The sequence below is a fragment of the Didymella exigua genome (assembly GCF_010094145.1).
Source record: "Didymella exigua CBS 183.55 unplaced genomic scaffold M421scaffold_14, whole genome shotgun sequence".
In the NCBI taxonomy this organism is placed as follows: Eukaryota; Fungi; Ascomycota; class Dothideomycetes; order Pleosporales; family Didymellaceae; genus Didymella; species Didymella exigua.
In genome coordinates this window covers 383,734-410,867 of record NW_022984788.1, presented here as the reverse complement: position 1 = coordinate 410,867, position 27,134 = coordinate 383,734, and the positions used below count along the sequence as shown (strand labels likewise).

Sequence of the window (27,134 nt, the reverse complement as noted above, 5' to 3'; positions counted from 1 at the left end):
GTTTAATAAAGGGACAACGAAGCATGAAGACGAACAGAGATCCAGGATTGTCAAGAACGTCTACTCTACCTCACACAAGTCGCAAATCGCGATTATTCGATTGTGACAGTAACGGGCCGGATCTATCGTCGATCTGATCGGTGACGTGGGGCGCCCAACACCGCAATTTTCGAACCACCACGCGACTCAGCTTCTCTTCCTAACAACACAACAGCAGCCATTGCCGTGACGTGCTCCTCTTTACACCGGTTCTTGATAAAGCGTACGTTATTTGCCTTAAACTCATTGCTCGCCCACAGCGTCTTAGCTGCCCGCAATTCGCGAAATTTCCGCACCGACTCACATTTGCGCCCAACAGCAATTGCATCGCACGCTCCACGCCACCCCGGCACTCGACGCCGTCAAGCTGGCAGACTCACCACCCACGTTTTCCAATACTGCATAGGCTGTGACAGCCCGCAGACGAACTTCAACCCGCCCTAATCCGACCTTCTATGCGTCAAGAGGACCTGGTACGCTTTCTGTCCAAGCCTGCGAAGTGAGTTCAGTCTCCAGCGCGCGAACCCAACCCAATATCAACTCCCAAGTTGAGCCCTCACGTCCATCAGCCAGCTGACTTGATGCAGGCCTAGATAACACCCGCTACTTCCACGCCCACTACCACCCTTTTACCTACCCTTTTACCCACCCTTGAGCAGATCCCTCGTCTGCTGGACCCGATACTTTCACAGGGTATCGGAATCTAGTCGGTCGAGGCGCAACGACTGACATCATTCCGCGGCGCAAAGCCTCGTATCTTCCGCCCAACTCTCGCCCTCCCTAACGTCCTCTACGGTCGTTTCCTGCATAATACGCCTGCTGCTGGCACCAGCCAGCCTCTTCGAACCCAGTCCCTCGTGGGCCTTCTCTCCTCAGCCAAGCACCGCATTGCTTGTCTGAGCAGTAGACAGTGCTTCACTGCTCGTCAGTTAGCCGTCCTCTACCCGAATATCCGCGCTCTCGCTCCACGCCGCCGCTCCGCCAACGAATACTCCGCGCGCACCGACGCCCGATAGCCAAGAGATGGTCGCTACTGACATCCCCAAGAACTACACCGCGTCGCCGTCTTCGCACATGGGCACGCCCTCTTTGACTATCAACAAGGAAGCCACCATCGACCTTGATTCCACCAACTCTTTCGAGGGTCCTGAGAAGCTCCTGGAAGTATGGTTTAGCTCCTCTGCCACCGACCTGCCGGGCCAGGCCGGCCCGTTGGGCCTCAAGAAAGTGTCTGCCGATGTCTGGAAGGAGATGCTCGACCTCGTCAACTGCAAAGTACTGTCCGTCATCGAGTCCGAGCATGTCGATGCCTACCTGCTCTCCGAGTCCAGCATGTTCGTGTTCCCCCACAAGGTCGTGCTGAAGACCTGTGGCACCACCACCCTCCTCTGGGGTCTCACTCGTCTGCTCGAGATCGCTGCTGTCAATGCGGGCTTCCCTTACGTTCAGCCGGCGCCCGGCACTGGCCTCGCAGCTTCTGCCACGCCCTACCGCGTCTTCTACAGCAGGAAGAACTTCCTCCACCCCGAGGCTCAGCAAGGTCCCCACCGAAGCTGGCGCGACGAAGTCCGCTTTTTGGACCAGCGTTTCAAGGGCGGCAGTGCCTACATGATTGGCAAGATGAACGGAGAGCACTGGTACCTTTACATCACGGGTCCCGATACTACCTTGACTCCGCCCCCCAGCCCCGGCTCTGAAGAGCGCCCCGAGACGGAGACCAAGTATGTGAAGCTTCCTGAGCGCATGCTGCCAGAGATGAACACCGATGAAGAGGAGGATGAGACTCTGGAGATACTCATGACCGACCTCGATGTGAAGAACGCGCGTCAGTTCTATCTCGAGGACGCGAGTGCGGTCGCGGAGGGTCGCTATGTCCAGAGGGCTCGTGAGGCCCGCAAGAACGCCATTCAGTCGCTTGGTTCCATTCCCGAGGGCGAGTGCGAGAGCCTTGGTGGCTCCACGGTTCTCAACTCGACTGCCACCACCCACATCTCGGATGAGAGCTTCGATGTCTTCGAGCAGACCTCTTCCGACCACTCTGGCTTCAACTCTGACGAAGAACTCTCCTTCCCCGAAGAGTTGACCACCGAGGGCCACACGCTCGGCACCATCGTCTCCGAGCACTGCGGCCTGGCCGATGTCTACCCCACCTCGAAGTACCCCGACGCCCGCATCGACGCCTACCTCTTCACCCCCTGCGGCTTCTCCGCCAACGGCGTCGTCCCCGCTCCCGGTGGCGCGCCCAACGGCTCGAAGAAGGGCTCCGACGCCACCCACTACTTCACCGTGCACGTCACTCCCGAGCCGCACTGCTCGTACGCCTCGTTCGAGACCAATGTTCCGGCTCGCCAGAGCGGTCGCGAGACGGCTGATGTTATCGAGCATGTCATTGGCATCTTCAAGCCAGGCCGCTTCAGCATCACCTTGTTCGAAGCTAAGCCCTCGCCTGATGAGCTTCCGGGCAAGAACGTCGAGAAGAGCAAGCGCGTGGAGACCATCCCCGGTTACCGCCGTGTTGACCGTATCGTGCACGACCTTGAGGGATACGATCTCGTGTTCAGGTACTACGAGCGTGACGACTGGAAGGGTGGTAAGCCTAGGCTAGGTGAGATCTTCTAGGCGCTTGTCGGTGGATGGTCTTGGATTGGTCTGGAGGCAGGTGTAGTGCTACTGAGGATGCGATGAGGGAACGGCGGACAATCATTGGACTTTTCGTGGACATTCTATTGACGCCCTATCACTACACTTGTTCGTACTGTGCGTATTCTCTATTGGTATATCTTGTTCATCTCGTTCATCTTGTTTATCTCTGCAGAGTTTCTGCGTTAAAATCTGTCTATACAGCTTGCGTGGTGACTTTCTTCATTCAATCCTTCCCCTTCATATTCCAATTCATTAGAGCACTTTGCCATTACGGGTATGCCCAGGTGGGTTCGTTTAAGGCGAAATGTTAATCAGGTCGAAACAGTTTGTATACGGATGAGCATATGGGCCACTCCTTCAACTACCTTACAATGTTCGTCGTATATAAGAGCTGCTCGCGCCGTAGTTAGAGGGCATCAAGTCTAGTCAGAATCCTTCAGAACCAATCACCATGAAGTTCTCTGATCATCATCCTGCTCTTCAGCTCGGCGGGCTCGCTCGCCGCCCCCCCGTCTCGGAGGCCGACGTGGAGGGCCTGTCCAGTCGCCAGGCAGCGCAGAGCATCGACACTACCATGAAGAAGAAGGGCAGGAAGTACTTTGATACCGCCAGCGACTCGGGCAGTTTTAACCCAGGGCAGCAACGGGGCGATCATCAATGCGAACTTTGGCCAGATCACGCCGGAGAACAGATACATCACCCCCGCTCACCTCAATGTGGATTGTATAGCAGGTGAACAGAGCTCACGCCATGTAAAGTATGAAATTGGACGTCACCAAGTACTCGCGCGGAAACTTCAACTTCAGCACCGCCGACCAGATAGGTGACTTCGCGACCTCCAACGGCGAGCTGCGCCGTGGCCACACCGCGGTCTGGCTCAGCTAGCCGCCGTCCTGGGTGTCCAGCATCGACGACAAGGCGACTCTCACCACCGCGATGCAGAACCACATCACGCACAGCTGATGAAGTGCCGGAAGTACAAAGGTGTACGCCTGGCACGTCATTAACGAGGTGTTCGAGGAGAACGGCTCCCTCCGCCCCTCCGTCTTCTACAACGGTAGGCTGCTACATTCTCTTGTACATAATTTTTCTGGTCTGGGGACTGGGGATGTCAACGTGGCGAACAGTTGTCGCTTGCAGGTGGAAGTGGTACGCGATTCTTATTCGATACTTCAATTTGAATTGAGGGTCGCAACTATGCTGGTGCCAGCACTCAGTCTATCTTGTTCTCACGTCCGGTGATCTCCTTCTCTTCCTGCGCACTCCTCGCAGCCTTCATAATGGCCAGACCGGCATTCTCACTCGCTTCATCGTCAGCCTGCCTTGTCCAAAACAGGTCCGCTGCCATGATGCGGACGCTTTTCCGTCGTTGAATCTCTGCCACACCGAGAAGTGACGGTTTCTCGGCGTTAGCCTCGAGCTCATCTAGCGTACGTTTGCGCTTTGCGTATCGTTCGGCTCTTTCCTTTCTGATCTGCTCTGAGCCGAGCTTGGCCAGCGAGAAACGGACGCCAGCCCTGAAGGCCATGAAGATGTGTTCGGATATCAGGATGGTAATGGGCAGACTAGCCCACAGGCCCAGGCCCATGCGCTCGCCAAGGAACTTCTGCGACCCGAACAGGTGTACGATAGCAGCGCTGGACAGGCTACCGAGCCAAGTCAAAGCCTCCAAGCTTGAGATCCAGGGTCCCAGTCCGTCGCTGCGTGTGGGTGCGGGGCGTTGGTACTCGACAGAGATCTTGAGGAAGTCAGAGCGGAGCTCGAACCAGTTGTTGATGAAGAAGCCGATAGGGACCAGCGGCCAGACAGGACTGAACAAGGCCAGGTAGCCAAACTGTATGACCATCTCGGCAATGTCATCTTGAACATTATATTCGGGCCTCAGCGCTTGCTTTCTCGCCCTGCGAAGGAATTTGGCCTCTCCTGGATCGTCAGGTGCGATATCTTGACCGGAGCCTCCGCGCTGATGCACCCTAGTCGCCTGGCGATCGCGCCACCACTGCTTGAACTGCGTCTTGAACCACGGAAGTGCCAGCTCTTCGATCGCGCCTGATACTTGTCCGGTCAAAGTAAGAGCAATGACTTCGTTGCGTAACCTGTCAGGGTCTGCAACAAATTTGATCTGCCCCCGTTCTTTGCTCCCAAGAACAGTATCAATGCAGTATTGCAGCATAGGTATGACTCGACTACCGAATGGAACGTACAGGAACGCGGTGATGAAGATGGGGAGGTAATTCGTGACCGAATTCAGTACGAAGATCTTCTGCGTCAGAGACATCTCGTGGTGGTCAGCGGTTCGGTGGTTCTCGTATTCGGTCATCTTGTCGGCTATATCTTCCAGGAAGTTTGTTGCATATGGTAGGAAGATACCAAGCACGACTGTCGGGAAATATTCCTGTCCCAAGTTAGCATTTGCCACACTATTGCGTACAATCGCCTCACCAGATAGAACTTGTACGGCCCCTCGTAGGCCTCGCTGATAAAGGTCTCGATAGCAAAGACAATAGCGATCAGCGCTCCAAGAAACACCGTGCTGACCACTACAAAGGGAATAACAAGTAGCTGTCGAACGATGCGCTTCCACCTCGGAAAGTGCTGACGCATCCTGCCAGCTGCATCGACGATGACGGATTCATGTTGGAATTGCGGGCGGTTTACTTTCAGGTTCCCAACCCCTCGCACCTCCCAGCGGATCGCCAAGTCCTGCTCCTTGATCTTCCAGTATTCCAGGAAGACAGTACACCAGATACCTATCATCAGCGCGAAGAGCAGCGAATACTGCGGTAGAAAGGCCCACGCGAAAATGCCGGCGATACATGGGAAGGCCAAGAAGCGGAAGTAGGTCTGGAGGAACGCAAAGTAGAAAGCAACTTTGGCTCCCCAAAGATCACGTATACGGTCGAGGTCGGCGATATCGAGGAAGAACTTCTTGCTCAGGTGGGTGAGTAGTCGGTTGTTGACCGGCTGGTTGTGTAGAGGGAAAATCGAAGACACGTTCTCCCACTGGCCGAATCCTGGAGTGATGCCTGCTCCTCCAAGCTCTTTGCGCCAATTGACTAAGTGGAAGACCGACAGCAGGTCTTCAGCCTCGAACTTAGCTGCAACCACACTGGACGCGGTGCCGCCAGGGTGCTGTTTGGTGATGCCATAGAGCCAGTCCTTCACTCTGTGCTCTGTCAGTCGTTGTGTAATCAGCAGCGACCAAACGACCTACCTTGACTTATATACGGTGTTACCAAGTAGTTCTCGAGGAACTTGTACGAAAACCAAGAGTGATTGATCATAGCCATGTCGAACCTCCGTGTTGAGTCCGGCGGAGTGTAGGTCTTTGATTAACACTGTGAACTCAGTGACCGCAGTTTCATGATCTGTAGGCTGTCAGTATATGTTCGACCTCAGCTTGTAGCTACACGTACCTACACTGCCGAAGTCATAGACCACGACATACTTGTCGTTATAGGTGACATTGGCCAGCTCTTGATCATCGCCAAGGGTCGTATCAGCTCTTCTCAGCTGCATGTCCAGATGGTAACGATCTAGCCACAACTAAGGATTGCGGGATGAGGCTCTAGAAGTTCGCGGATCAGCCCTGTGGCTGGTGTGTTTTTATAGGTTTTAGGGATGCGTCGTCATTGTGGCTATTTTCGGCCAAGACGGTGAATGTGGAGATGTGCGAGGCTGAGGATTGGTGGCTCAGGCGTGGGTCCGACGCACCGTCAGCACTTGGCTGCCGAAAGATCCGCGAAGGGCCCACAAGCGAGGCCAGGAGGAATATGAAGAGCAGACTTTCATTATTGCTTTTTTGAATGGTGGAATATTTGTCCAAGAAGGATTGAAGTCGAGCAGAGTAGCTGCAGCTCCAGAGACTAGACAGTACAGAAACGGGCGTGACGAATTCAGGACACGTGTGCACGTGCCAACGGTGAGAAAGGGAGGGCCAGCCAATCGTCTACCTACTGGTAGCGCATCGTTCGCTCCTCGGCGCGTCAACACCACCAATTAACTCAATACACCTTTGCTCTACAGCCACTCCTTGTCTTGTTGCACAGGGAGATATCGATCAACCAATACGAAGCACAATGCGCACGCCATTCGCATTGCCTGCACAAAGGAACGCACGGAAAGACGTGTAGCTTTAAGCTAAGCAGCGCAAACACGGACTGCTGTTCACCTGCAGAAGTATACAGATCATCCAGCAAGCAAGCAAAGTTTGATTCACGGCCAACATGTCGCTGAATGAAGTCACGGTATCCTTAAGTACCCCTATGCCAAAAGGCTATGGGTTCTTACCTAAGGGCATTCGATACAAGACGCTGCACTGTCGCAAGCTTACTCACAACGCAGGCAGAACGCTCTACATTGTTATAAATGCGAAGAAGCAGCAGCTCGGGTTGCGAGTACCTAACTTCATTCTGCATCAAGTACACAGGCAAGCAAAAGAGACTTTCTCAGCGAGACGTGCTGCAGTAGAGAAGCGCGACGCTGCTTCGATCGACGCTGCAACTGCCGAGCTTGAGGAGCAGTTTCCCACGATGCCAGAGGAAGAGAACATACTGGTATTGAAGCATGGTTTCAGGAAGCATTCAGGGCGCGTTGGCAGAACCGGTACAATTCCGCTACCACGCAAGGTCCTGTTGGCCGTCATCGCCCACGTACGGCACCGACACACAAAGTACGATAGTCTGTTGGCACGTCACGTGGAGAGAACTGTTGCGAGAAAGGCTGTCAACAGAAATATTGAGAGCGTCATGCGAAATTGGGGCTATGTAGAAGGTAGGAACAGATGGAAGGGCTGATTGAATCGTTGAATCGATTGCTAAATTCTCGCAACAGACTTGTCCTGGTACTTTAAGGATGAGCAGTCAGGCTCGAGTGAGGATAGTGAAGAGGAGTGATAGTAGTAGCGTAGTAGGTGACCTGGCAACTACGGGCCGCACACCCTCCGACGAGCTCTCGCGTGGGACCGCTCGTAGAGTCTCGCAGAACACCTCTGCATCACGGGTCCGGCTATCCATGCGAGTCGATATCCAAATTGAAGATGCAAGTTAGTGTGGTTTAAGGGTCGGCCTCCTCCATCTGGGGCCCGAGAAACATGTCTGCAAAACCTATCAGAGCAGCAGCCACACTGCTAGCGTTCCCTGGATCTTACCCAATAAGCTTGGTAAGTTCAACACCGAAGAGGCTGCGAACGACACGATTGGTCCTAACAAGAAGCAAGTTCGCGATTCGATCGAGTCACTAGGCGCGTCATCTTAATCAGCATCGGTTGTGGCCTCTGGTACGAGCACTCGCTCTCGAATGGCGAGCAGTACGGCCATCGACATCAGGAACCGCAAAGCCACATTTTCCCACGGCGGCACTAAGCGACTGAACACCTCCACGCAGCAGCAGGTCGGTCGCGCAGTCGCTGCGGACATTTCGCTACCTATCAAACCTGAAATAACAGTGAGGCTGCGTGGTACATGTGTTGTCCTTCGCAGTCAGCCAGAGAGACCCTCTTTAGCGTAAGAGCGAACCCCGCTGTTCGTGAACTTCACCAGCAATTTAGATTCTCAGCGAGCCTTTCACTTACTTTCTACGCGTCCTAGCAGCATACGACCCAGCGCATAAGTTCTTGAGCCACTCACCAATTGCATCGGCAATACACGACTACACATAGTCGTCATGCCTCCGACTACTACCAATACCACAATTCTGGGACGCGGTTCCATATATGAGCGTTCCGTTCGTCATCAGCCTCAAAGCCCGCTCCTGCGGCTACCTGCCGAGCTTCGTCTGGAAATCTGCAGCAACATGTCGCTTTCACCGACGACGGTCGACTGGAATGGCGCATTCTTCTCGTGTCTCCAACTGCACAACGACATGCTGACAAAGCTACATTCCAAGCAGGAGGCTATCAAATACATGAAAGTCCCCTCATGTCTGAACTTTCGGGGTGCGCATCCGGTCTTTGGCTGGATCCGCAATATGTACCTCATTATCGAGCTCAACCTTGGATGGCGCGATCACCTGCACGCTTTCAAGAAGCTATACACACTACATCTCGATGATCTCCAGTTTCTGCTTATAGGAGAACCCAGGCTCGGCGAACGATATCCGGGGATTGCGACGCCGTATGGGGACTTGACGACTTTGGGTCCACCGGGGCTAGCTACTCCGAGTGGTCAATTGGAACCCGCCGGTACAAACGTGGTCATCAACTGCAAAAAGATCACCCTCACTCTAGACCACCTGGCCAACGTCGAAGGCGCTCGCGATAAGCAGACCTGCTACGAAGTAGCTTTCCAAGGGACAGACATCATGTACCTTTTCACTGTTGTCCAAAATAAGCAGGGCCAGCAAGTCGAGCGTTCATACACACTCGATACACGCTTCGAGATGCCAACGCCTCTGCCTCCGCAGGACGAGGAGGAGGACGAGTACGACAAGTGTGCCAACAAGCGCGGTGACGACACCTGCGGCGACTGCGCGGAAGGAATTGATGAGCTCCAGCAAACTCTGTGCGCTATTCTGTAGGTGTCCTGACCTCCCAGGCCAATGAGACACATCGTTGGACATGTATCTCCATTCTTTCACAACAGTGCAACTCGAGCATCTTCTTAATTGAACATAGTGAGTTTCATGGATACCCAGATGGACATCATCGATACTGATTAGACTAGACGATCGAGTCCATCCCTTCCCAATCAATCTCTACTGTTCCCTCATTTACTTTCCCCAGATCCCCATAACTCCTGTACCACCTAGTTCGTTTGCACTTAGGCCTCACCCGGTCCGAAATTTTGATACCCCTCCGTATCAAGAATATGATGATAATACGTTCCCAACGTCATATCTTGGGTTGACCAAGCGTTGAAATATGCTTGCATATTGGCACTACCACATATTCTCTTCTGCTAGCGGACGCTTTGATACTGCTGAAAGGTGCGGGTGCCGTTAATCGAAGGCTCGTTGATGTGGGTGCGGACAGCGACATCATAAGGCCGTCAGTACGTTGGAAGACGGGTTGTACGTGCCGAAAGACTCGACGACGTAGTATTCAACGAGTGGTGTCGAGGTAGCCGTTTTCTCGGGGGACAAAGAGCCGACGTAGCCAGGTGTCACAATCAATTACCACAGGTGACTTGGAAGCGAACATATTACACAATTGAAGGCTGAAGCCAGGTTCGGATGTAAGTTCAAGCAGAAGTATCCATAGGACGCAGGGTGTTCGGGGAGTTCAGAAAGTGCGAAGGCCCGACGCGGTGCCGCCGCCTGCACTTTTCTGATACTCAAATATGTTACGTAGTGCAACTGCGCAATCTCCTCCAATGCAGGTTACGTTATTCTAATGCAGTGTCGTGCAGGCAGTCATATCTTATAGCAGGTCGATTGCTTGCACGCCCTGCCTTGCACCCATTCAAGGAGTAGCATAAGCGCATGCGGCATGCTCCTTGAGCAGAAAGTGAGTGCGGGCGTCTTACAAGGCTTCTTATACTGTCGTCTGAAGTCATAGGGGTCGCAAACTTTAATATCAAGCACTCAGATTGTTTTAGCAACAGTCTAGTTCGGTAAGGCGAAGGATGCTCGAGTGTCGCTCAGAACCGGTTGTTTCCGTGGATCCATGGAATGTGGCCTTTTTAGGCAGCCACATAAAATTCGTCATTTTGATGTCTTGCTCCCTCAAGTGCACTACTACGAGTGTATGCCTTCTGGAGCGTTTTGGTCAGGCCATCAAATAAGTATGAACTTTCTGACTTTCGAGTATCGCATCCAGTCAACCTGATAATATCTCATCCTATTCTCTGGAAACCTGGCTATCCCGACCCTTCTATACTGAGGGGTTGTCTTTGCCATTTTCGAGTGTGATTTCTGTTGGACCTGCGTCAAGACCAACGCAACTTGAGGGTGAATGAGCAACAAAGTGAGTTCGCTTTTGTAAGGAAGATGTCGCGATCCTGGTGCGGAGAGGGAGTAGTCCGCGTAGAATTCCATCTCGATGTCTTGATTGTCGTTGCTGACAACGGCGAGCTTGTAGCGCATCGGAAGGTCATAGTGGAGGATGGCAGCAGTCATTGAGGCTTCGCCTGAAAGTACTGCGGTTTTCACGTTGCCATATGGATTACTACTCATCAGTTTGACATTAACACAATTTTCCGCGATGTTGCGTGCAAGGCAGGTCGTCCTCGCGAAGGGTCTAGTAGAGTCCAATTGGCTTTGGTTGATGCTGATGTACGCATATTCTGTTGGTAGGTCTCTACCAAAAAGCTGCGCCGCATCGAAGAAGTTGATAATGTCAGTCCAGTAATGTACACCTCGATCATTCGATACCCATGACCATGATGGTCCGTGGTATGATGCTGCTTCATTGTGTTGGATCGAATCAGAGTGCAGACGGTCGACCCGCCACATGAGATCAAAACAGAATGAATCATACCACAAGCCTGCTAAAAACATACCGCGAATGGGTTGCACAAGGGTGCAAATGCCGGAAAGAGCAGGAAGCCGATCACTTCGTTTTGTGAGCTGGAGGGCAGAGTAGGTTTCGATAACTCTGTGGAAGTGAAAGACGTAGTCTGCACACTCCCTTGTACTAGTCAGATCCAATTCCATTTCTTGTGGGCTGATTGCGGCTGGGATCAGCGCCAAGTTTTCGTACTCTATCACCCACGAAGGGATGTTGAACGCGGTCCGTAGATATTCAGCGCCTGATTGATGGGATATGAAGCCGATCGAACCGGGTAGATAATCTAGCTCGTGCTCTTTTCTGTTGTTCTCAAGCTTTTTGTGCGTTTTACGAGCAAGGGCTATCCAACGTTGAGTCACCTGATGTTCCTGAGCCCTCCGTATGTCATAGATTTGATTGAGTCGAACTTGACGATCGGCGATGATGCCTTTTTCAGCATCACCCGAATCCATCGCTTGACGAAACTCTCTGCCTGGGCTTGAGTGATGGCCGACTCCGCCGCATTCGCACGCTACAAGACTCCTACACTCCCACACCATTTCGCTTTTGGCGAAATGCAACAGTCGCCGCGAAAGGAGTCGCTCCTGGTATGCCCAGCCTCTTGTCAATAGGGGAAACTGTGCGTCCATACCTGCTGGAGGCACATCGTGCCAATGGATTAGAGATTTGCGTACAGCAACCCGAGGATATTCAATGTCGTCGGAAAGCTCGACAAGGACATCCTCAGACACCCGATTCTCTGCATCATAGCATCCGTGTATATCACCTGAAGAAGTGGTAGCTGAGAGTGCAATAGATGCGTTCTGGTAGATCCCGGCCATCTTGGCGGACTCAGTGTCCCAATCCTCCAAGTCATCCTGTATGATGCAAAGTGAATCGATCCAGATGAATTCGTAGTTGAGCAACAACGCCATTCTGATAGCATCCTGGAATGTCCTTGGAATCGTCTGCCAGATGATTCCGTTGAGCCTAGCCTTGAAGGAAGCTTTGGTCGTCAAGCATGATCGATTATGTCCCCAGCAGTGCGAAAGTGCAGCGTATGGAGCTGAAGAGCCGCTCGGAGGCTCAAGTAATTGAACCTTGTACGTTTCATTGCGATGGTCTCTACCAATCGCCAGCACACGTTTCGGTAGCAGTGGCTCAGAGCTCATCTCGCATTTCTCGTGGTTGCTCTCGCAGTCGGCAAGAAGCGATTTCACCCATCGCAAGGCCTCAGACGACTCGGGATGATGACTCACACGCGTCCTTGGCAGTATAGCTTCCCAAGCTAAGCATTCTAGTCAGAAATCAAGCGGACACATCCAGTCGTCTCTAGATGGAGGGAGTATACATACCTTGCGAGTGGGGGCTGTATAACTCCAACAATAGTTTAGGTCTCTCATCCTCGAAATACGCCTCAAGAGTAAGTGTATCTTGATGCAATCCTCGAGTCCCGCAGCACCGAGCATAGACCCTTCTGATGTCGTCTAGCATGTCCTTCTCAAACTGTCGCAACGCCTCCAGAATGACCAGACATAAGGGGCAGCCTTTTTCGGATGCCGAGATGTGAAGTTCCGCGGGAGTGAAGTCAAAACCGAGTCGAGCATCATCCTCGTCCCTCTTTTGAAGGTTATTGCAAAGTCCGCAACGGTGCGCGGTTTCGATGGGAGAATGCTCCGATCCATCACTGACGGTGGATACCACGGGAGAGTCCATTGTTTGCAGTGCGGCTATCTGGGCGTGACCGGGCTCTGAGACAACATCATGAGAGTCTGTAGCTCGCGATATACCAGCCGTAGTTCCGCTAGGCCTCGACTCAGGATGTGGCGGGGATGAAGTCGCAACCGAGTCGAGCGCGGGTCCATTCTTCTTTCTGGATTTTGTCGCAGCGCTGCGCAAAATGGAACGTATATCGTTCCACCTCATGTCTAAGAATTGCGAAAACGCTCCTCGTTATTGGTGTAGGCAGCATTCGATGTTGCAACCATGTTGAGTGACGATAGAGAAAGTGGGGTCTCAGCTGCAGTTGGCTGCAGCCATGTGCATTGGCTGCATGCGCAAGGCCTGACGCCGCACTGTGCTTACATTGGCTCTTGTCGGGGCAGGCGCGACTGCGCCCCGATACAGGAGAGTCTCGGCGACGATGTGAGATTGTTTGGGTGGCTGGTGGGAACCTCTGGAAACCTGTACGCTTGAGTGGTGAATACTCGTTAGCAGATGTGAAGATTGATCAGAGACGCATCAGCTCGCTCTACACAGGGTCTAGACGAACATACTCATAGACGAAAGGGTAAACTTGGTAAAACAGCCAGGTATGTGAAATCGTTAATCTTGCACAATACTCGTACACATCTTCAATCTATTTCTCCTCAGGTTGTTGCATATTGGCCAACGCCTCCCTCACAGCCTTGACCACTTCCCTCACCTGCCTCCTCTCCACCGCGCCTTCGTCAATCTGCACCTTCCCCTGCTCCTTACTCCTAATGATCATTCTGACCAAATCCTCTGTAGTTTTGAGCGTGCGTCTCCCTTCCTCCCTAACCGTGCCTTGCCAGCTCTCTCTTGCGCCTTCCCAGAGCTTCTGCATGCGGCGCAGCGAGAAAGTGAGACCGAGTGCTGCCACGGCGCTGGCTTCGAAGACGGAGCAGCTGGATGAGACGTAGAGAAGTGCTGAGAGTGCGCTGGAGAGGGAGGTTGTGGACATTGTCTGGAGGATGAGTTGCTGGGCGAGCGCCTGGAGTGGTGGGACGTTCGCGTCGATGACTTCCTGACGGGCCGTTGCTATGTTCCCGGACCACGGCTGTAATTTCCTTACTTCAGTGGAGAGGTTTGTGGGCTGGTTGTCGAGCGTCGGTGCTGTTTCTGTTGTCGTCACAGGGATCTCGTTTTGTACAACGACTTGTTGTAGGTCTTCGGGGAAACCAGCTTGTGCCATCCTACCGGCGAGGAAGATGCTGCTCTTTTCCGCGCTGATCAGCCAGCGCCGTTCGATGATCTCTTGCGAGAGCATTGTCACGTCGTCGACGCGCCAGAACAGCTTCCACCATGATAGCTTGTACCAGTTGCGTGCTGAGAAGGCTTCGTCGAGTTCGTCGCGGAGCTCGGTGTGGCTTTTCTCAGCCCACGCATCCAGAGCACTCGTGATTGCTGCTGTAGCCTCGCGGTCAGTGGGTATTGATGCGAGGAGGGTGAGGCGCGCTGTCTCTAGCTTGAGAAGCTTTGCTTCAACGTCATCCACGATGGAGGTTACAAGGGTCCTCATCGCAGGCTTGAGTGGTTCGGCAGGTTGTAGGTCGGCGGCGAGCCACTGTGAGAGCGAGGGCAGACCGCTCCTGAACCAGCCACGCTCGAAGATCTGTGAATTTGCCACGGACTCGCGGAAGCTTGCCAGAGCCTGCGTGCCAGTTTCAATGTTGACCACTGCGCACTCAGCTTGCGCGTCTGCATCCACCTCTTTTTGCGGCGCAGGCAGGTCTACAGCAACCTTGACCATGGTGCGCATATTCTCAGCACTGCCCGAGCTGAACCTTCCAAATGCGAGCGCGCTATCAAGTCCCTCACCAAGTATCAGTGTCTTGTGCACAGGGTACGGTACCGGCGTTCCTCTCGCAGAGGTAGCTTGCAACTTCGGTACCAGCACTGACTCCTCTGAGCTCTCCGTTGAAGCCGTCGTAATCATCTTCGCCGTGTTGACGTTCAGCGTCGAGATCAGGACCTCCAGGTTATGCGCTCGCAGGACCCTCGAGGGCGCGTAAAGGACTTTGTACAGTGGCGTCGGTCGGTGCACATCGTTCTCGTCGCCGAATCTGCATGGTATCAGCCTGCTCGTCCGTATCACAATCAATGTGACGCGCTCACTTCAGCAGCACTGCTCTCTCGTTCCCGTCTCCAGCTTTCTCGAGCTCTTGCTCCCATACTTCTTCATTGCCTAACGGATCCGCAAGGAGCAGGCGCGCAAGTCGCTGCGCACTGACTTGACTATTCAGGCCGAGTACTGTGCCTTTGTCAGCTATGCTCAACCACATCTTCAGAAGTAAAACCCACTGGCAACTCTGGTGACGGCATCTTGCGCCGCCAGCCCACCAAGCGCCAATTGCAGCCTGCTTATATTGACATAAGTCTCTGCAGCTCCGCTCAAAGCTGACAAAGCGTTGTACAGCTCCTTATTCCGTGGTGGGATGTTGGGGCGCAAGTTTATGGCGGTGGGCGAGACATGTGTTGATGCGGAGCGCCGGAGGTTCAATGAGCGTGTTGTTGCATGACTGCAACGAAGGACGGCCGGAAGGCGCTCAATTACTCCTTCCCTGGTCAGCGACGTCAATCGCGGCGCAAAGGCCACCCATGGAGGCATCGGGCTGAGAGATGTGCATTGCTGTGGGGAAGAGTCGCCATGCTGAAGTTCATAGTGGCACGGTTGATCTCCGGGCCGCTAAAGCTTGGGCCTGTTCACGCTGAGGTCACTCGAGATGGAGGCAAACAGCGCTTGCATGACTTAAACAAGACAAAATGATTGTACAGCCTGGAGGCAGACAGAGTGTTGACATCGAAAGAATGCAAGTGATGATATGATTTCAATGAAAGGCCAGCTCTCCAAGAGCACAGCATTTGGCTAGCAAATTACTACCGTTCATCGTAAAGTCGTTTCCTCTAGGTCTCGCCGCTGGTACGCCCAACGCCAGCATGGTAAGTAGACAACACTAATATCCACACCACATCGAACAGAGAGAACCAGCGAACCAAGCTTATTCGCTCAGCCTCAGAAGCTTCTTTGGCACCTAGCCTCTCCTTGATCCAGAAGACCTATGGTTGTTAGTATAGTAATCACCGAAGGTAGTCAGTGGTTCTCAGCAAGCCTCTTGTAACTCGAGACAGCCCCTGGTGGCTACATATGACAAGGTGACTTACATGCTGATTCTTCGAGCAACACGGCCGAGCTCCTTATCGTTCTCGGCCTCCTTGGTAGCCTTCTCGAGAGCCTGCTCTCGGTGGACCTCCTGGGACTTGCGAACCTCCTCGTGGCTGGGCGGCAGGCGTTCGTTCTGCAAGTCAACCTTGCGGGCATCTTCGAAGCTGTGGATAGCCTGCTTGATACCTTCCGCGCCAAGCATGAGCGTACCCGCCGGCAGGCGACCTCCAGACGCTGTCTTCAATTCAGTGACACGCTCAGACTCTTCACGCAACACTTGGAATACGCGGGAGAGTCGACCAATGGCCAAGATCTTGTTCTTGATTGCGCGGCGCTTGAATTCGGTCGAGTCGGGGTCGAGGTTGGCAAGCGGTTGTGGGGAAGATGGCCCGGAAGCCAGTGAGCTGGGGGTCTCCTCCTCGAGCTCCTCCTTAGAACATGTGTTCAAGATAGCGATGAGCATGTCCGTGACTGAGTAGTGTTAGCTCCTGATCACCCGGTAGATTGAGTGCACTTACTCTTCTCTCCAACAAAAGGCAGCGACCATGTGAAGACATCCATAAAGTTAGGCAGCCAGTACGGGTGAGGTGTGCAGTTAAACTGCCTGATGTTCATGACGTTATTCTCGTACTTAAGGACCGCAGCCTTGTTGTTGTATACGTCGAGGTAGTTGGGCGCGCTGAAGATGGTCATGACACTGGGGAAACCAGTAGTCCTTGTTTTCCTATACATTCGGTATCCAGCATCTTGCGCTTCGTGCGCGCGGATGATTGAGAGAAGGTTGTTCTTTTCGAGGAAGGCGCATGCAGCGGGGTACGAGAAGAAGTATGAGCAACCGCGAACGTGGTTGTGGATGAAGAAGTCGTTCGTCTTTTCCTGGCCGAATTCTTCGAGAGGGTCAGCCCAGAGAATGTCGCACATGAGGCCGTGTGTGGGCGGTTCGCGGAATCGATCAATCTGCGAATGTCAGCTAGGGTCATGTTTTCAGACATGTTGCCACATACGCTCTTCAAGTCGTCGAGTGTATGAAGCTCGGGGCTCAGTCCTCCGTGTATGCACAAGAACTGCTTGTTCATGACGGCGGCGAGGGGAAGCGCGCAGAAGGCGTCCATGCAGGCTTCGTAGACAGCCTCGGAGTACTTGTGCTTGCATTCGAGCTTGAATGTGAAGTAATCGGTCAAATGGCGACACTCGTGGTTACCACGGAGCAGCCAGAGTGTGTTAGGGTACCAGATCTTCAGCGACCACAGATACAAAACGCACTGCTGGTGTTAGCACATACCCATTATCCATTGTTGCCTTGCTTACCTCAATACTGAAGTATCCGCGATCCACGTAGTCACCCAAGAAGAGGTAGCGTGTCTCTGCTGGATCTCCACCAACTTCGAAGAGCTTCATCAAGTCGTAGTATTGTCCGTGGACATCACCGCACACTGTGATGGGTGCGTCCATCTCAAGGAGGTTGGGCTCTGACCTCAGAATCTCAGCACCCTTCTTGATGATCCAAAGTGCCTGTTGTTCAGTCAAGCGACCTTCGCGGTAGAAGTGTTGCTTCAGGAATGTGATGTTCGGCTTTGTGCGATCCTGGGGCGAGAAGAACTGTTCGTCGGTGGGCGGGAGGAAGGCTGGCGCTTGCACGTCTGAAAGTCACAGCGTAGTCAGCACTATGTTACTGCATCTCATCGTTGCATTGGAGCTACTGCTAGCTATACAGCTTGCAGAGCCATAGCGTCGAGCATACCTTTGCATACTCGCTCCTGAGTGCTCACTTGTGTGCCGTCTTCCATGGTGTGCAGGGTGAAGTCGATCTCGGGAATGGGCTTCTTCTGCTGGACTGCGCGAATGGCATTGTCCATGTACGAATGCTGGTCGACATCTTGCGGGTTATTCTCCATGGCGGGCAGACGGTGCTGAGCTGTTTACCAGGAGCTGTGGGCGTTGGAGGATTGTCGAGGAGAGCCGCGAGGCGGTGATAGTGGGGCGGAGAGGCGCACGACCCTGAAGTGGCGACGGGGGCGTGGAACGACGGCCGAGGCTCGTGGCTTATGAGAGCTGACCCGCGACAAAAGAATATGTGTGTGAGGTGTGGAATGTGTCGCCTATTTCGTCGCGTGCTCGCGGTGCGTTCTGCGTTGCTAGCTGACATCGCACAAGGCAGGCGTCGAGCTGAGGGGGAAGCTTGCCAAGACGGGCCAGCCGCAGTAGACACACAGATGACAGCATGTTCGAGGTCGAGCTGTTTGCATGCCATTGCTCTATCCAGCCGCATGAGCTTGTTTCAGTGATCTTCAGGAGGTGGTTGTCTCGATATAATCATTCTGTAAGCCGATCATCACACATTTTGTGTTTTGATCACGACACCCTAGTTCCTGAGGAGGTGATGTATCATGTTAGAGCTTTAGGCTGCAGCTAAATATTTCAGACATCTACCATCACTGCCATACTGCATTGATCTCTCCGGGATTGATTCGGGAGCGCAGTAAGCGCTGGTCAGTGTCTTGTAGCAGCCAGCTTCCCCGTCTGAACAGTCTGATCAGTTTGCGCATCATGCTGTGTCACCATGCAGTTGGAAGCTCTGTGTCATTTCCATTTGGCAAAACAACAATCGGTCTGGCACATTCGAGAAATGCTTACGAACGTTGCGCTTTTTCTTGCATGCAGATCTAGTAGGCATTACTGAAGTACAGTCACGTTACTTGTGAGTGAGGCTTTGGCGACTCGCGAGGCAAACGCGCGGCACCATCAACGCGCTTCAGGAAGGATGTCAGTTTCACAAACAAGTCAGGAAAGGCGCAGATGGAAGTGGATGTATCGTGATTTTGATATATAACTGTACCACGATGGTACGTATGTGAGTGTCGAGATCATCACAGAGCTCTACGAAACAAAGAGGGCACACCAGCCATCAAGGCGTGGTATGAACGAAGAAGAATATGCAACAAGAATGACAACAAGAATGAACGTGTGTCCAAGAAGCCCGAGCTAACCAGCAAGGGAGCCAATCCGAAGGTTGAAACCGACCCAAAGGTATAAACAAGCAGACCCAACCACACCATTTCCAAACCCTAACCAGGGCGGGTATAACCAAGCCAACTCCATGCGATGCGTTTCTTGACCATCACAGCGAAAAATGTTGTAAGCAAAGGACGATCATCAAGCGATGGGTGTCATCGCGCTCAGAGGAGACGAAGGCCAGAGCCGTGGCGCCTGTGAAGGTGCGCACGAGGGAAAGAGCGCTTGGCAGCGGCAGCGACGATGGTGCCGTCAGTGCAGGCCATGCCGGCGGCGAGCGCCTGAGTAACAGCACAGCCCCGGTTGCAGAGACCGAAAGAGCTGGTGCCAATGCAGACGACAGCACCGTCATTGGTGCAGGGAGTGCAGTCCTCGCTGGTAGCGGGAGTGCTTGGGGCGGCGGAGGCGACAGGAGTAGCAGACGCAACAGGCATGGTAGCAGCGGGCGCAGAGGACGCGGGCGCAGAGGAAGCACCAGGAGCGAAGACGCCGGGAACGGAGACAACGGCAGAGGGAGCGGCTGAAGCAATGGGAGCAGCAGAGTAGCCGGGAGCTGAGGAGGCAGCTGGGGCGGAGACAGCAGGAGCAGATGCAGCAGCTGAGGTGGCAGCGGGTGCAGAAGAACCAGCACCGGCACCGCCAGTTGGAGTGCCAATTTTTCCGTTGCCAGCACCCATCTTGGTCATGGAAGCGCAGCCAGCACCAGAAAGATCGTTACCGAGGTCAGCACTGGCACCATCAACGAGGGACTGGCCAGGGTCGGGATAGTTGAAGTCCTCGTTCTCCTTGGTGCTGCAAGAAGTGTCGGGAAGGTTGGCGACGAACATGTCGGGAAGAGCGCCGAGGGCAGAGGCGGCGTTGGCGGCTGAAGCAGTGGCGCCAGAGTCGCCAACCTGGACAGGAGCGCAGTTCATGTAGAACTCGCGATTGCCGACCTTGTTTAACCAAGTCCAAGCAAAAGTGTACAAGCCATCGGGCATGGATGTGGGCATGGTAACGGGGAAGATAGCGGCATTGTGACCGTTGGGGTCCTCGGGCTCGATGTTGCCACTGACGTTCGATGGGCAGCCTCCGACAACGCTGTGGATGACCTTCCATTGAGAAGCCTCTGTAGGGTTAGAGTCGGTGGTGAGGGAGAACTGGCAAGAGCCACCGCCGTGAACAGCAGACCCAGTGAAGGATACATCCTTAGTCTCGCCAGCGTTCCACTGGTTCATCGTAGTGACATCGTAGACACCAGAGCGCTGCTTGCAAGGCCAGTCACCAGGGGCGAGGGGAGAACTGTTGAGCGTGGCCTTGCCATATGGGACAGGGTAGTTGAGGGTCATGTGCGCGGTTGCGCTGGCAACAAGTGCCAGAATGGCGGTAGCCTTGGAGAACATTTTGTTGTATGAGAGTGTGTGTTTGAGAAGTCTTTTGTTTCTGAAGATCGCTAGACCGGCTAAACGATTCTTTTGGTGCTTGTAATGACTGTGTAGTGCAAGGTTGATCGAATGCTGGGCGTAGTCAGTAAAGCTGTTCTATCGAGATTGAACCATGAGGGGCAGAACAAATACTGAGCATGAACAGGAGGTCGGTGTGTACAAGAGGTGTCGATCTACGAGGAGCCGAATTCCCAAAACCATTCCGAAACAGGGGAGTGAATACATACCAAGAAGTCTTGAATGCTGTAGGACAGGTGAGTACTTCTGTGAGACTAGCTCTTCGATAATCAACGTTCAGTTGAGAAAGAATGTGATATCTGCCACAGGCAAGATACGTAAAAGAAGATGAAGTTGAAGAAACTACTGTGATGAACCGGTAATGTGGAACATGGAGAGCGCTCCTGGAACCTATATATCCTGATACCCACCTTTTTAGGCGGGCTGGCCTGTGGCGGTCTGTACACACGTACAGCGTCGTGTGCAGCCCGGCAAGGGAACCAGCGGCTGGTGCCACAGCGGACCATGGTCGAAGTGTATATGCTAATCGACTAGGGATGGCCTCTCATGCGGCGGTTGATTGAAGGGGCCTTCCGGATCCGACGCCTGTCCTGGTTTAGCGGCAGCGTAACAGCAAGCAGATTATGAAGACGGCTTAGGTTCTGCGACGCTGGGCAGGTACATGACCAAGCTCATTGGCTCCAAAGCTCTCAGATGGTAATTGTTTCTGAAACAAAGAGTGGACGACGACTCAAGTGGCGGGGCGTGGGTGGCTGTCGCCTCCTGTCGTCTGCCAGTGATCCTTGTCCTTAACGTCCGGGCCCTGCGTGAGGTCGAATCCGGGCCTATCGATAAGGGGCATCAGGCCGAGTGAGGTCTGGTGTGGAGCGCGATCGCTTCGAAGCTAATTCTCAAACACCTCTTTCCGCAACTTGATTCGTCAAGCTGCTCATTTCAACGCACACAGCTCTCGCGCTCACCACCAGTCGATGACGAACCAAGTCAACTCTCGCGACACAGGTGGTGCCTGGGCTGTCGTACAAACCGTGTTTGCCGCCGTGTTTGTGACGCAAGCGTAAAGCTGGCCGCTCAGGTCCGGCAGAAAGACGCTGTGTCACGGCTCGCAGCTTGCGAAGCCTGTGGGCCTGCTGCAGGGGGACGCATGGCGGGTGTGGTGATGCTTTGTGCACCGCCCCTCGGCGTGTGATCCTTATTTTTGGCTGCCATCTATTTTGCCCTCATTCATGCGAGGGTAGACTATTGATTGCCCCGGATAGCTGAAAGTCCCGCCTCTGCGCAAGGTCTAGAGGAAAGTCAAAATAGACGGCATGTAGATCAGCAGCGGCAGTGAGTTGGCGCGGGTGGCTGCGCCGCAGCGTGGACGATGATAGCCTGGGCGCTCGGGCAAAGCTGGAGTCGACCGCTGGAGCGGCTGATTGGCCTCCATGTACCGCCGCTAGCATCGTCACCTTGTTTCATCAAAAACAACGCGGCGTGAAGGTCGTGATGATGATTGACCACGGCGACGACCAGACTGGGCGGCGGCGCGCCCCGCCATCAAAGCTTGTCTCTGATTGCGGTGGGTTCAGGCAGACGACCAGCGGGGACTGACGTGCTGCGGGAAACGAAACATCTGGTTTCCACCACAGCACGCCGAGCGTTGCTGCCAACGAACTCGTGGGTTTGCGGAAGGATGCAAAACACAGTGGACATATGCATCGTGACGGTGATTGTCACGACGGTGTCGAGATCGGGAGCATCATGCAGGAGGACTTACGATGACGAGCTCTCTCGTGTACGGCGTGCCTGCCTGACCAGCGAACTCCCAGGCCTTGGCTTTCGCGAAACCAAACATGTCAGCACTTGATTTTTTTTTCATCTCCACTTCCTGGAAGCCTCAAGAAGTCACACCTTCCTCTTCTGCAACCTCGCTGACCCCCGGCCTTTCACAGTGGAGATTGTCTTCCACCATCCCAAGCTACCCTGCCGTGAGGCGAATGACAGCCACGCCCGCATCCGCGACGGGCGGCAGGACGGGAGATGGCCGCTCGACACCTGAACTGAGTTCTCAGAGTTCATCTCCGATCGCCCAGTCACAAGGCAGGCTCGAGAGGTGTCGGTGACATGTGCTGTGCTTGAACAAATTTACCGGACCCTATCTGCACATCAGTCCAACGAAGACAACCACTCTGATGAGCAGCGGGCGACGGGGATTGTGCTGGACGGGAATAAAGAAGAGCTTCGTGTCAAAGCGTTGATGGTGCAAGAGGGCGAGTAGACGGACAAGTTGCGAGTGTGAATGATGATTGAATGCTGTGCTGCTAACGATCACACTGCAGAGCCTTTGCGGAAAGACTTCAGCTTCTGGTCGAGCCAGGTGGATTTCGCTCTGGCCCTGACAAATGGCGTCTTCTCTACACCAATGTGTACTCGACCATCACCGCCGCCGATGTAACTCCCATACCCATAGCGCGCATCCAAGTCTCGAAGATACTTCGCACGGCCCTGTCTGTTCAAGTGCGAGGTACCTTTCATATCCTGCACGGCGGCAGTCGCGGCGAACAGACTAATGATTGACGCAATGGAAGTGGGCATCCGTGCAAGGTACCGCCCAGGCCGGCGCAGATACACCATTATCGCGACAAAGACGTAGGTGAAAAGGATGCCTTCGGAGATGGCGAACATGGGTGTGGAGAGGAAGAGACGTCGTTCCGTCGTTATTGTCCAGCCTTGAATCGAGCGCCGGGGCTGATCACTCCGCGTGACCAGCAGCTTCTCTTTATTGGCACCGAGCCAAATTGCAAATAATCTCGAGTACGCCTTGCCAAGCGACTTCTCGACGTCTTCGAGAGTGGGTGCACCGGTATTGGGATCGAGCAGCCGACTGTTGTTGGCTTCCCGCGAGGCAAAGTAGTTCAGCGGATCGTTGGCATAGCTATCGTTGTGCCAATTTCCACCGCTGGACTTGAAAATGTAACGGTTACTCTGACCGATGAGATTCGCAACATCATTGCTGAACATCTCGCTAATGTCCTCTTCTTTGGACAACTCGACGTCGCTAATCTCCCGCTGAAGTCGACCGCTCAAATCGGTGCGAACAGTTGCCTGACCTGTCACGAACCTGGGCCGACATCGTACGAACAATGAGTTTTGCGCGTTCAAGTCGGTATCTTGGAAATCACCACAGGACCCATTGGCAGTCCTAAGCCAGCCCATCACAACCGTGGTCATGCAGGCATCTTCCTCGCCCCGCGTGGCATTCGCAGGGGCATCCAGAACGAACATGATCTCAGCCGCACTAGGGCCTCGTTGACATTGTTTTTCGATCGATATAGGCGCGGGCATTGCGGGACCGTAGAGGATGCTTGCGGACCCGTTCGCAGGACACACGGTGGTATTGGAGTTTGCGCGTGCGGTGACATTGAAATCGACTCGCATATCGGACCAACCGTTCTTTCGAATCCGGGCCGAGTAATCGATGCCATATTGCAACGTCTCACAGTCCAATTCGGCACCAAAGGCTGTGGTCGCAGCTTCGTACTGGTTGTCGACAGTTGAGTTGACCGGATCAGCAGCCTTGTAGGGCAAGTAGAACATCTTCGTATCCGTCCAAGCGGGGAGTGGCGTTCCTCTAGTCCAGTTCGACTCAGCGATGAGAAATTGGTCCTGAGAGTTACCACCACGGTATGCGCCCGAGGGCTCACGGGAGCCGAATTCCTGGCCGCTTTTGGGTCCAATGCTGCCATTGATTGAGACAAACTTCATGTCGAATGGCGGAGTGAACGTGGCGTCGCGTTGCATTTCGATGAAGTCTTGGTTGAAGATACCCGCGAAAGCAACTGCCAGAAGATTAGAGAGAAGTGCCATGGCACACACAGTCGCGAGTACGAAGTGCTTCGAACTCAGGGCCTTGAATATTGTGAGTTGTGGCGGCAAAGAGCTATAGTTGAGATCGATGGAGTCTTTTGCCTCGGCTTTGCAGCTTCGCAGCTCTTCGATCGGTTGCAACATGCAAAGCAGTCGATTGATCATGATCCACATGGGCTCTATGAGTGTCGCCAAGGCGGTCGGGATGTAGTTCTCGAGAATGTTTTGCACCAGTTTGATGGTGGAGGGCAAAGGCAATCCATTCGCACGAGCTCGGACGAAGATGACAGCAAGAGCTATGCTCAGGGCAATGAACAAGCTAACAAATGGTACTGCGGTCCACATGCGGAACTCTTTCGGTCTAACGGGTTTCGCGATGTCGCGTGATGTACCCTGACGCTGCAATTCTGTTGCTGATCGCTGGGCAGCGAAGATGGCATCAGCAGCTGAGTCGACAGTCTCGATGCCGGCGCGCTGTCCGTCGTGCACCAAACGATACCGTCGTGCGCCCAATGCTTTCTGGACTTCTGGGGCCGTGCAGCAATCGAGATTCTCGAAGTCGACCAGCAAAGGCTCGTTATCTGCCACAAGACTCATGATGCTGGCAATGGTACTCGGGTCCGTCCTTAAATTCCTGGTGCGTGTGACCGAGAGGTAAAGCAGCATGATGGTTGCAAGAGAGATGACACCCAAAAGACCCTCGGAAACGTACGTAAAGACCGGCTCCAGTACGACCGCTTCGGTAGTATACCGCTGGATACCCACCATGTCCTCGGATGACTGGAAATCGTCTCCCAGGATATCGACCATTGTCCGAGAGAACATCAATCGATAAGCATCGGCATATGATTTGCTCAAGATCTTCCAGTCGAGGAAGTCTTCGAGCGAGAGTTGGTTGAGAGCAAGTGACAGTCCAACCATAGGCTGCACTAGACCGACGCCAGTTGGACCCGAGCCGATGCTGACGTTAGTTCCTGTGACGTATTCCAAGTAGTCCGGGACAGACGCTGTAGGCATGTTGTCGCCTCTGACGTTGAATCCGGATGAACCTGTGGTCATCTGGGCTTCCCAGTTCGTCGCATTGAACAGGTCCTTGGAGAGAGGTTTCTTATCTCCCAGAGCCGCAATGTGGAGTGGTTCCTTTGAGACGTGATCTATCGTTGCGTTTACCTTCTGTTGATAGTAGAAAGGCTCGCAAAATATTGCGGTCACGTTTTCGGGAGGATCTTGATCCCTGGCTTTGTTCTTGGTGAATGCCGCATAAAACGTGCCGTTGCGCTCTGTGGGACAATCGCCTTCCAAGTAGAAGTCGGCGAAACCGGTGTAGCCCCAGTAACCGATATGCATACCCGTGTACTGCTTGGCAGTAAGGAGTGGCGAGTAGATGGTGTTCGGATTGGAGCCTTGGGTGATATTTCCGGTGAGACCCATGGTGACATTGCAACCGCCACTGCTCTTGTAGGTGACACTCTTCGATTTGCCGTTGGTATCTCGGATTGCAAAGCTCGGCGCGCAATACATGTCTAGACTATACATGGTTGTCTCACCAGTCCAGGTCCCTTGGCTCCCGGCCAGGTCTACGTCATGTACAGATGGCTTGAATGGGGCCAGTGTGAAGTTTCGAGCCATGTAGGGAGGCAAAGTCTCGTTGAGCGTGGCAATACCGTATGTAGACTGAGCGTAACGTATAGTGAGCTTGGTCAGCTGATCTTCGGCTGGCATGAACGAGGTTGATCGGTTGAAAGGCGTGCTTGACGTGCGAGTGATGGTCTCAACAGCGAAGATGCCGGCTTGTGTAGGCACCAGTCCCCAGGTTACTAGCAGCACTGCCAAAGATCCCCAGAAAACTGGCCAATGACTGGACCGGTCAGCATGTGCCATTGCAGGATCGAAGCCACTTTGGTGAAGTCAAGCTGTAGGTGCACTTACCGTTCTTTGGCCGCCTTGATCGGAACTAGAGGGATGAAGTCGAACGGATATGCCAGAAGTAGCGAGTCCTTGCCCAGAGCCCCTTTCTCCTTGCTCAACTGGTAGTACGGTTCCATTCGCTTCGTCTCCAAATCGATCCAAGCCCAGTATATGCTGAACAGGACTGCAAGTATGGTTGGAAGATACAGATACAGGAACTGCTGGTGCAGGGGCAATGCACTAAGTCTTGCGGCAAAGATGACACCCCCATCGCGCTGACTTCTGGACAGGAACACCTGAAGGACAGCAATCAGGGCCCAGCACAGCAGGATGGTCGCAATCAAGATGGGTGATCGAAGCGCTGGAGGTTTCCAAGCCTTGGTCGCTGCTCAACATCAGCCTACCGTGCGACATGCCTTAGAGGGAATGCAAATACCTTTCCGACCATCGCCCTGCGATGATACGGAAACTATGTCCACATTGACCGACTTCACACTGTCTTCATGGCTGTGTCGTGTAACTGACGAGACTTGATTCATCGTGGCAGCCTTGGAAATTAAAGCAAAAACGCAACGAAAGGAAAGAAGACGACAGCGAGTAGAGGCCTGAGACTGCACAGCATCACAAGCACGTCGGCGCATACTTAACAGCATAACAGCATGTGTGTAACCGCCGACCCAGCAGTCTAGCCGCCGCAGCGCCGCACGCACCAATCAAACCCTTGGCCCTCGAGTCCTAGCCCACCAGCCAGCAGAACAACCACTGCATTGGACCCCGAGCCGCGCCCGCCTTTGGAAAAGTGGCATGGATCAATGTGTAAATTTGGCTTGCAGTCTTGCAGGCTTGCAGGCTTGCAGTCTTGCAGTCTTGCAGTCTTGCAGTCTTGCAGTCTTGCAGTCTTGCAGGCTTGCAG

At 53.7% G+C, this 27,134-nt stretch overlaps 10 protein-coding genes across 10 annotated transcripts; 4 read left to right on the top strand and 6 right to left on the bottom strand.

Moving 5' to 3' along the window:
* Nucleotides 1-1,062: 1,062 nt before the first annotated feature.
* M421DRAFT_63543 (S-adenosylmethionine decarboxylase proenzyme 2) lies at nt 1,063-2,658 on the top strand (the record flags this gene model as incomplete). The annotated part of the gene is made up of 1 exon (XM_033596069.1): nt 1,063-2,658. One exon carries the CDS (start codon nt 1,063-1,065, stop codon nt 2,656-2,658), a length of 1,596 nt encoding a protein of 531 aa, XP_033448543.1.
* Nucleotides 2,659-3,133: 475 nt separating this feature from the next.
* M421DRAFT_5347 (glycoside hydrolase family 10 protein) lies at nt 3,134-3,567 on the top strand (the record flags this gene model as incomplete). Its single annotated transcript, XM_033595121.1, has 2 exons — nt 3,134-3,276; nt 3,441-3,567. 2 exons carry the CDS (start codon nt 3,134-3,136, stop codon nt 3,565-3,567), a joined length of 270 nt encoding a protein of 89 aa, XP_033448542.1.
* Nucleotides 3,568-3,831: 264 nt separating this feature from the next.
* M421DRAFT_420843 (uncharacterized protein) lies at nt 3,832-6,249 on the bottom strand. Its single transcript, XM_033592618.1, has 4 exons — nt 6,099-6,249; nt 5,897-6,050; nt 5,125-5,848; nt 3,832-5,077 (listed from the first exon to the last, which is right to left on the bottom strand). The coding sequence occupies exons 1-4, from the start codon at nt 6,199-6,201 to the stop codon at nt 3,896-3,898; spliced, it is 2,163 nt and encodes a 720-aa protein (XP_033448541.1). The 5' UTR covers nt 6,202-6,249; the 3' UTR covers nt 3,832-3,895.
* Nucleotides 6,250-6,797: 548 nt separating this feature from the next.
* Nucleotides 6,798-7,948, top strand: M421DRAFT_157865 (uncharacterized protein). The gene is made up of 3 exons (XM_033587635.1): nt 6,798-7,455; nt 7,516-7,843; nt 7,901-7,948. Exons 1-2 carry the CDS (start codon nt 6,909-6,911, stop codon nt 7,575-7,577), a joined length of 609 nt encoding a protein of 202 aa, XP_033448540.1. The 5' UTR covers nt 6,798-6,908; the 3' UTR covers nt 7,578-7,843; nt 7,901-7,948.
* Nucleotides 7,949-8,223: 275 nt separating this feature from the next.
* Nucleotides 8,224-9,626, top strand: M421DRAFT_157853 (uncharacterized protein). Its single transcript, XM_033587634.1, has 2 exons — nt 8,224-9,294; nt 9,345-9,626. Exon 1 carries the CDS (start codon nt 8,347-8,349, stop codon nt 9,196-9,198), a length of 852 nt encoding a protein of 283 aa, XP_033448539.1. The 5' UTR covers nt 8,224-8,346; the 3' UTR covers nt 9,199-9,294; nt 9,345-9,626.
* Nucleotides 9,627-10,098: 472 nt separating this feature from the next.
* M421DRAFT_420839 (HET-domain-containing protein) lies at nt 10,099-13,082 on the bottom strand. Its single transcript, XM_033592617.1, has 2 exons — nt 12,463-13,082; nt 10,099-12,395 (listed from the first exon to the last, which is right to left on the bottom strand). The coding sequence occupies exons 1-2, from the start codon at nt 13,031-13,033 to the stop codon at nt 10,396-10,398; spliced, it is 2,571 nt and encodes an 856-aa protein (XP_033448538.1). The 5' UTR covers nt 13,034-13,082; the 3' UTR covers nt 10,099-10,395.
* Nucleotides 13,083-13,466: 384 nt separating this feature from the next.
* On the bottom strand, nt 13,467-15,458 carry M421DRAFT_63259 (uncharacterized protein; the record flags this gene model as incomplete). Its single annotated transcript, XM_033596054.1, has 3 exons — nt 13,467-14,913; nt 14,966-15,101; nt 15,152-15,458. The coding sequence occupies 3 exons, from the start codon at nt 15,456-15,458 to the stop codon at nt 13,467-13,469; spliced, it is 1,890 nt and encodes a 629-aa protein (XP_033448537.1).
* A 141-nt stretch (nt 15,459-15,599) lies between these two features.
* Nucleotides 15,600-18,341, bottom strand: M421DRAFT_420837 (serine/threonine-protein phosphatase 2B catalytic subunit). Its single transcript, XM_033592616.1, has 6 exons — nt 17,755-18,341; nt 17,322-17,653; nt 17,018-17,275; nt 16,532-16,970; nt 16,013-16,484; nt 15,600-15,907 (listed from the first exon to the last, which is right to left on the bottom strand). The coding sequence occupies exons 1-6, from the start codon at nt 17,906-17,908 to the stop codon at nt 15,883-15,885; spliced, it is 1,680 nt and encodes a 559-aa protein (XP_033448536.1). The 5' UTR covers nt 17,909-18,341; the 3' UTR covers nt 15,600-15,882.
* An 866-nt stretch (nt 18,342-19,207) lies between these two features.
* Nucleotides 19,208-20,407, bottom strand: M421DRAFT_31229 (lytic polysaccharide monooxygenase; the record flags this gene model as incomplete). The annotated part of the gene is made up of 1 exon (XM_033589215.1): nt 19,208-20,407. A coding segment is annotated over one exon (1,200 nt), but the record flags the coding sequence as incomplete, so codon positions are not given.
* Nucleotides 20,408-22,774: 2,367 nt separating this feature from the next.
* M421DRAFT_5341 (uncharacterized protein) lies at nt 22,775-26,760 on the bottom strand (the record flags this gene model as incomplete). Its single annotated transcript, XM_033595114.1, has 3 exons — nt 22,775-26,171; nt 26,243-26,606; nt 26,658-26,760. The coding sequence occupies 3 exons, from the start codon at nt 26,758-26,760 to the stop codon at nt 22,775-22,777; spliced, it is 3,864 nt and encodes a 1,287-aa protein (XP_033448534.1).
* Between the last annotated feature and the right edge of the window lie 374 nt (nt 26,761-27,134).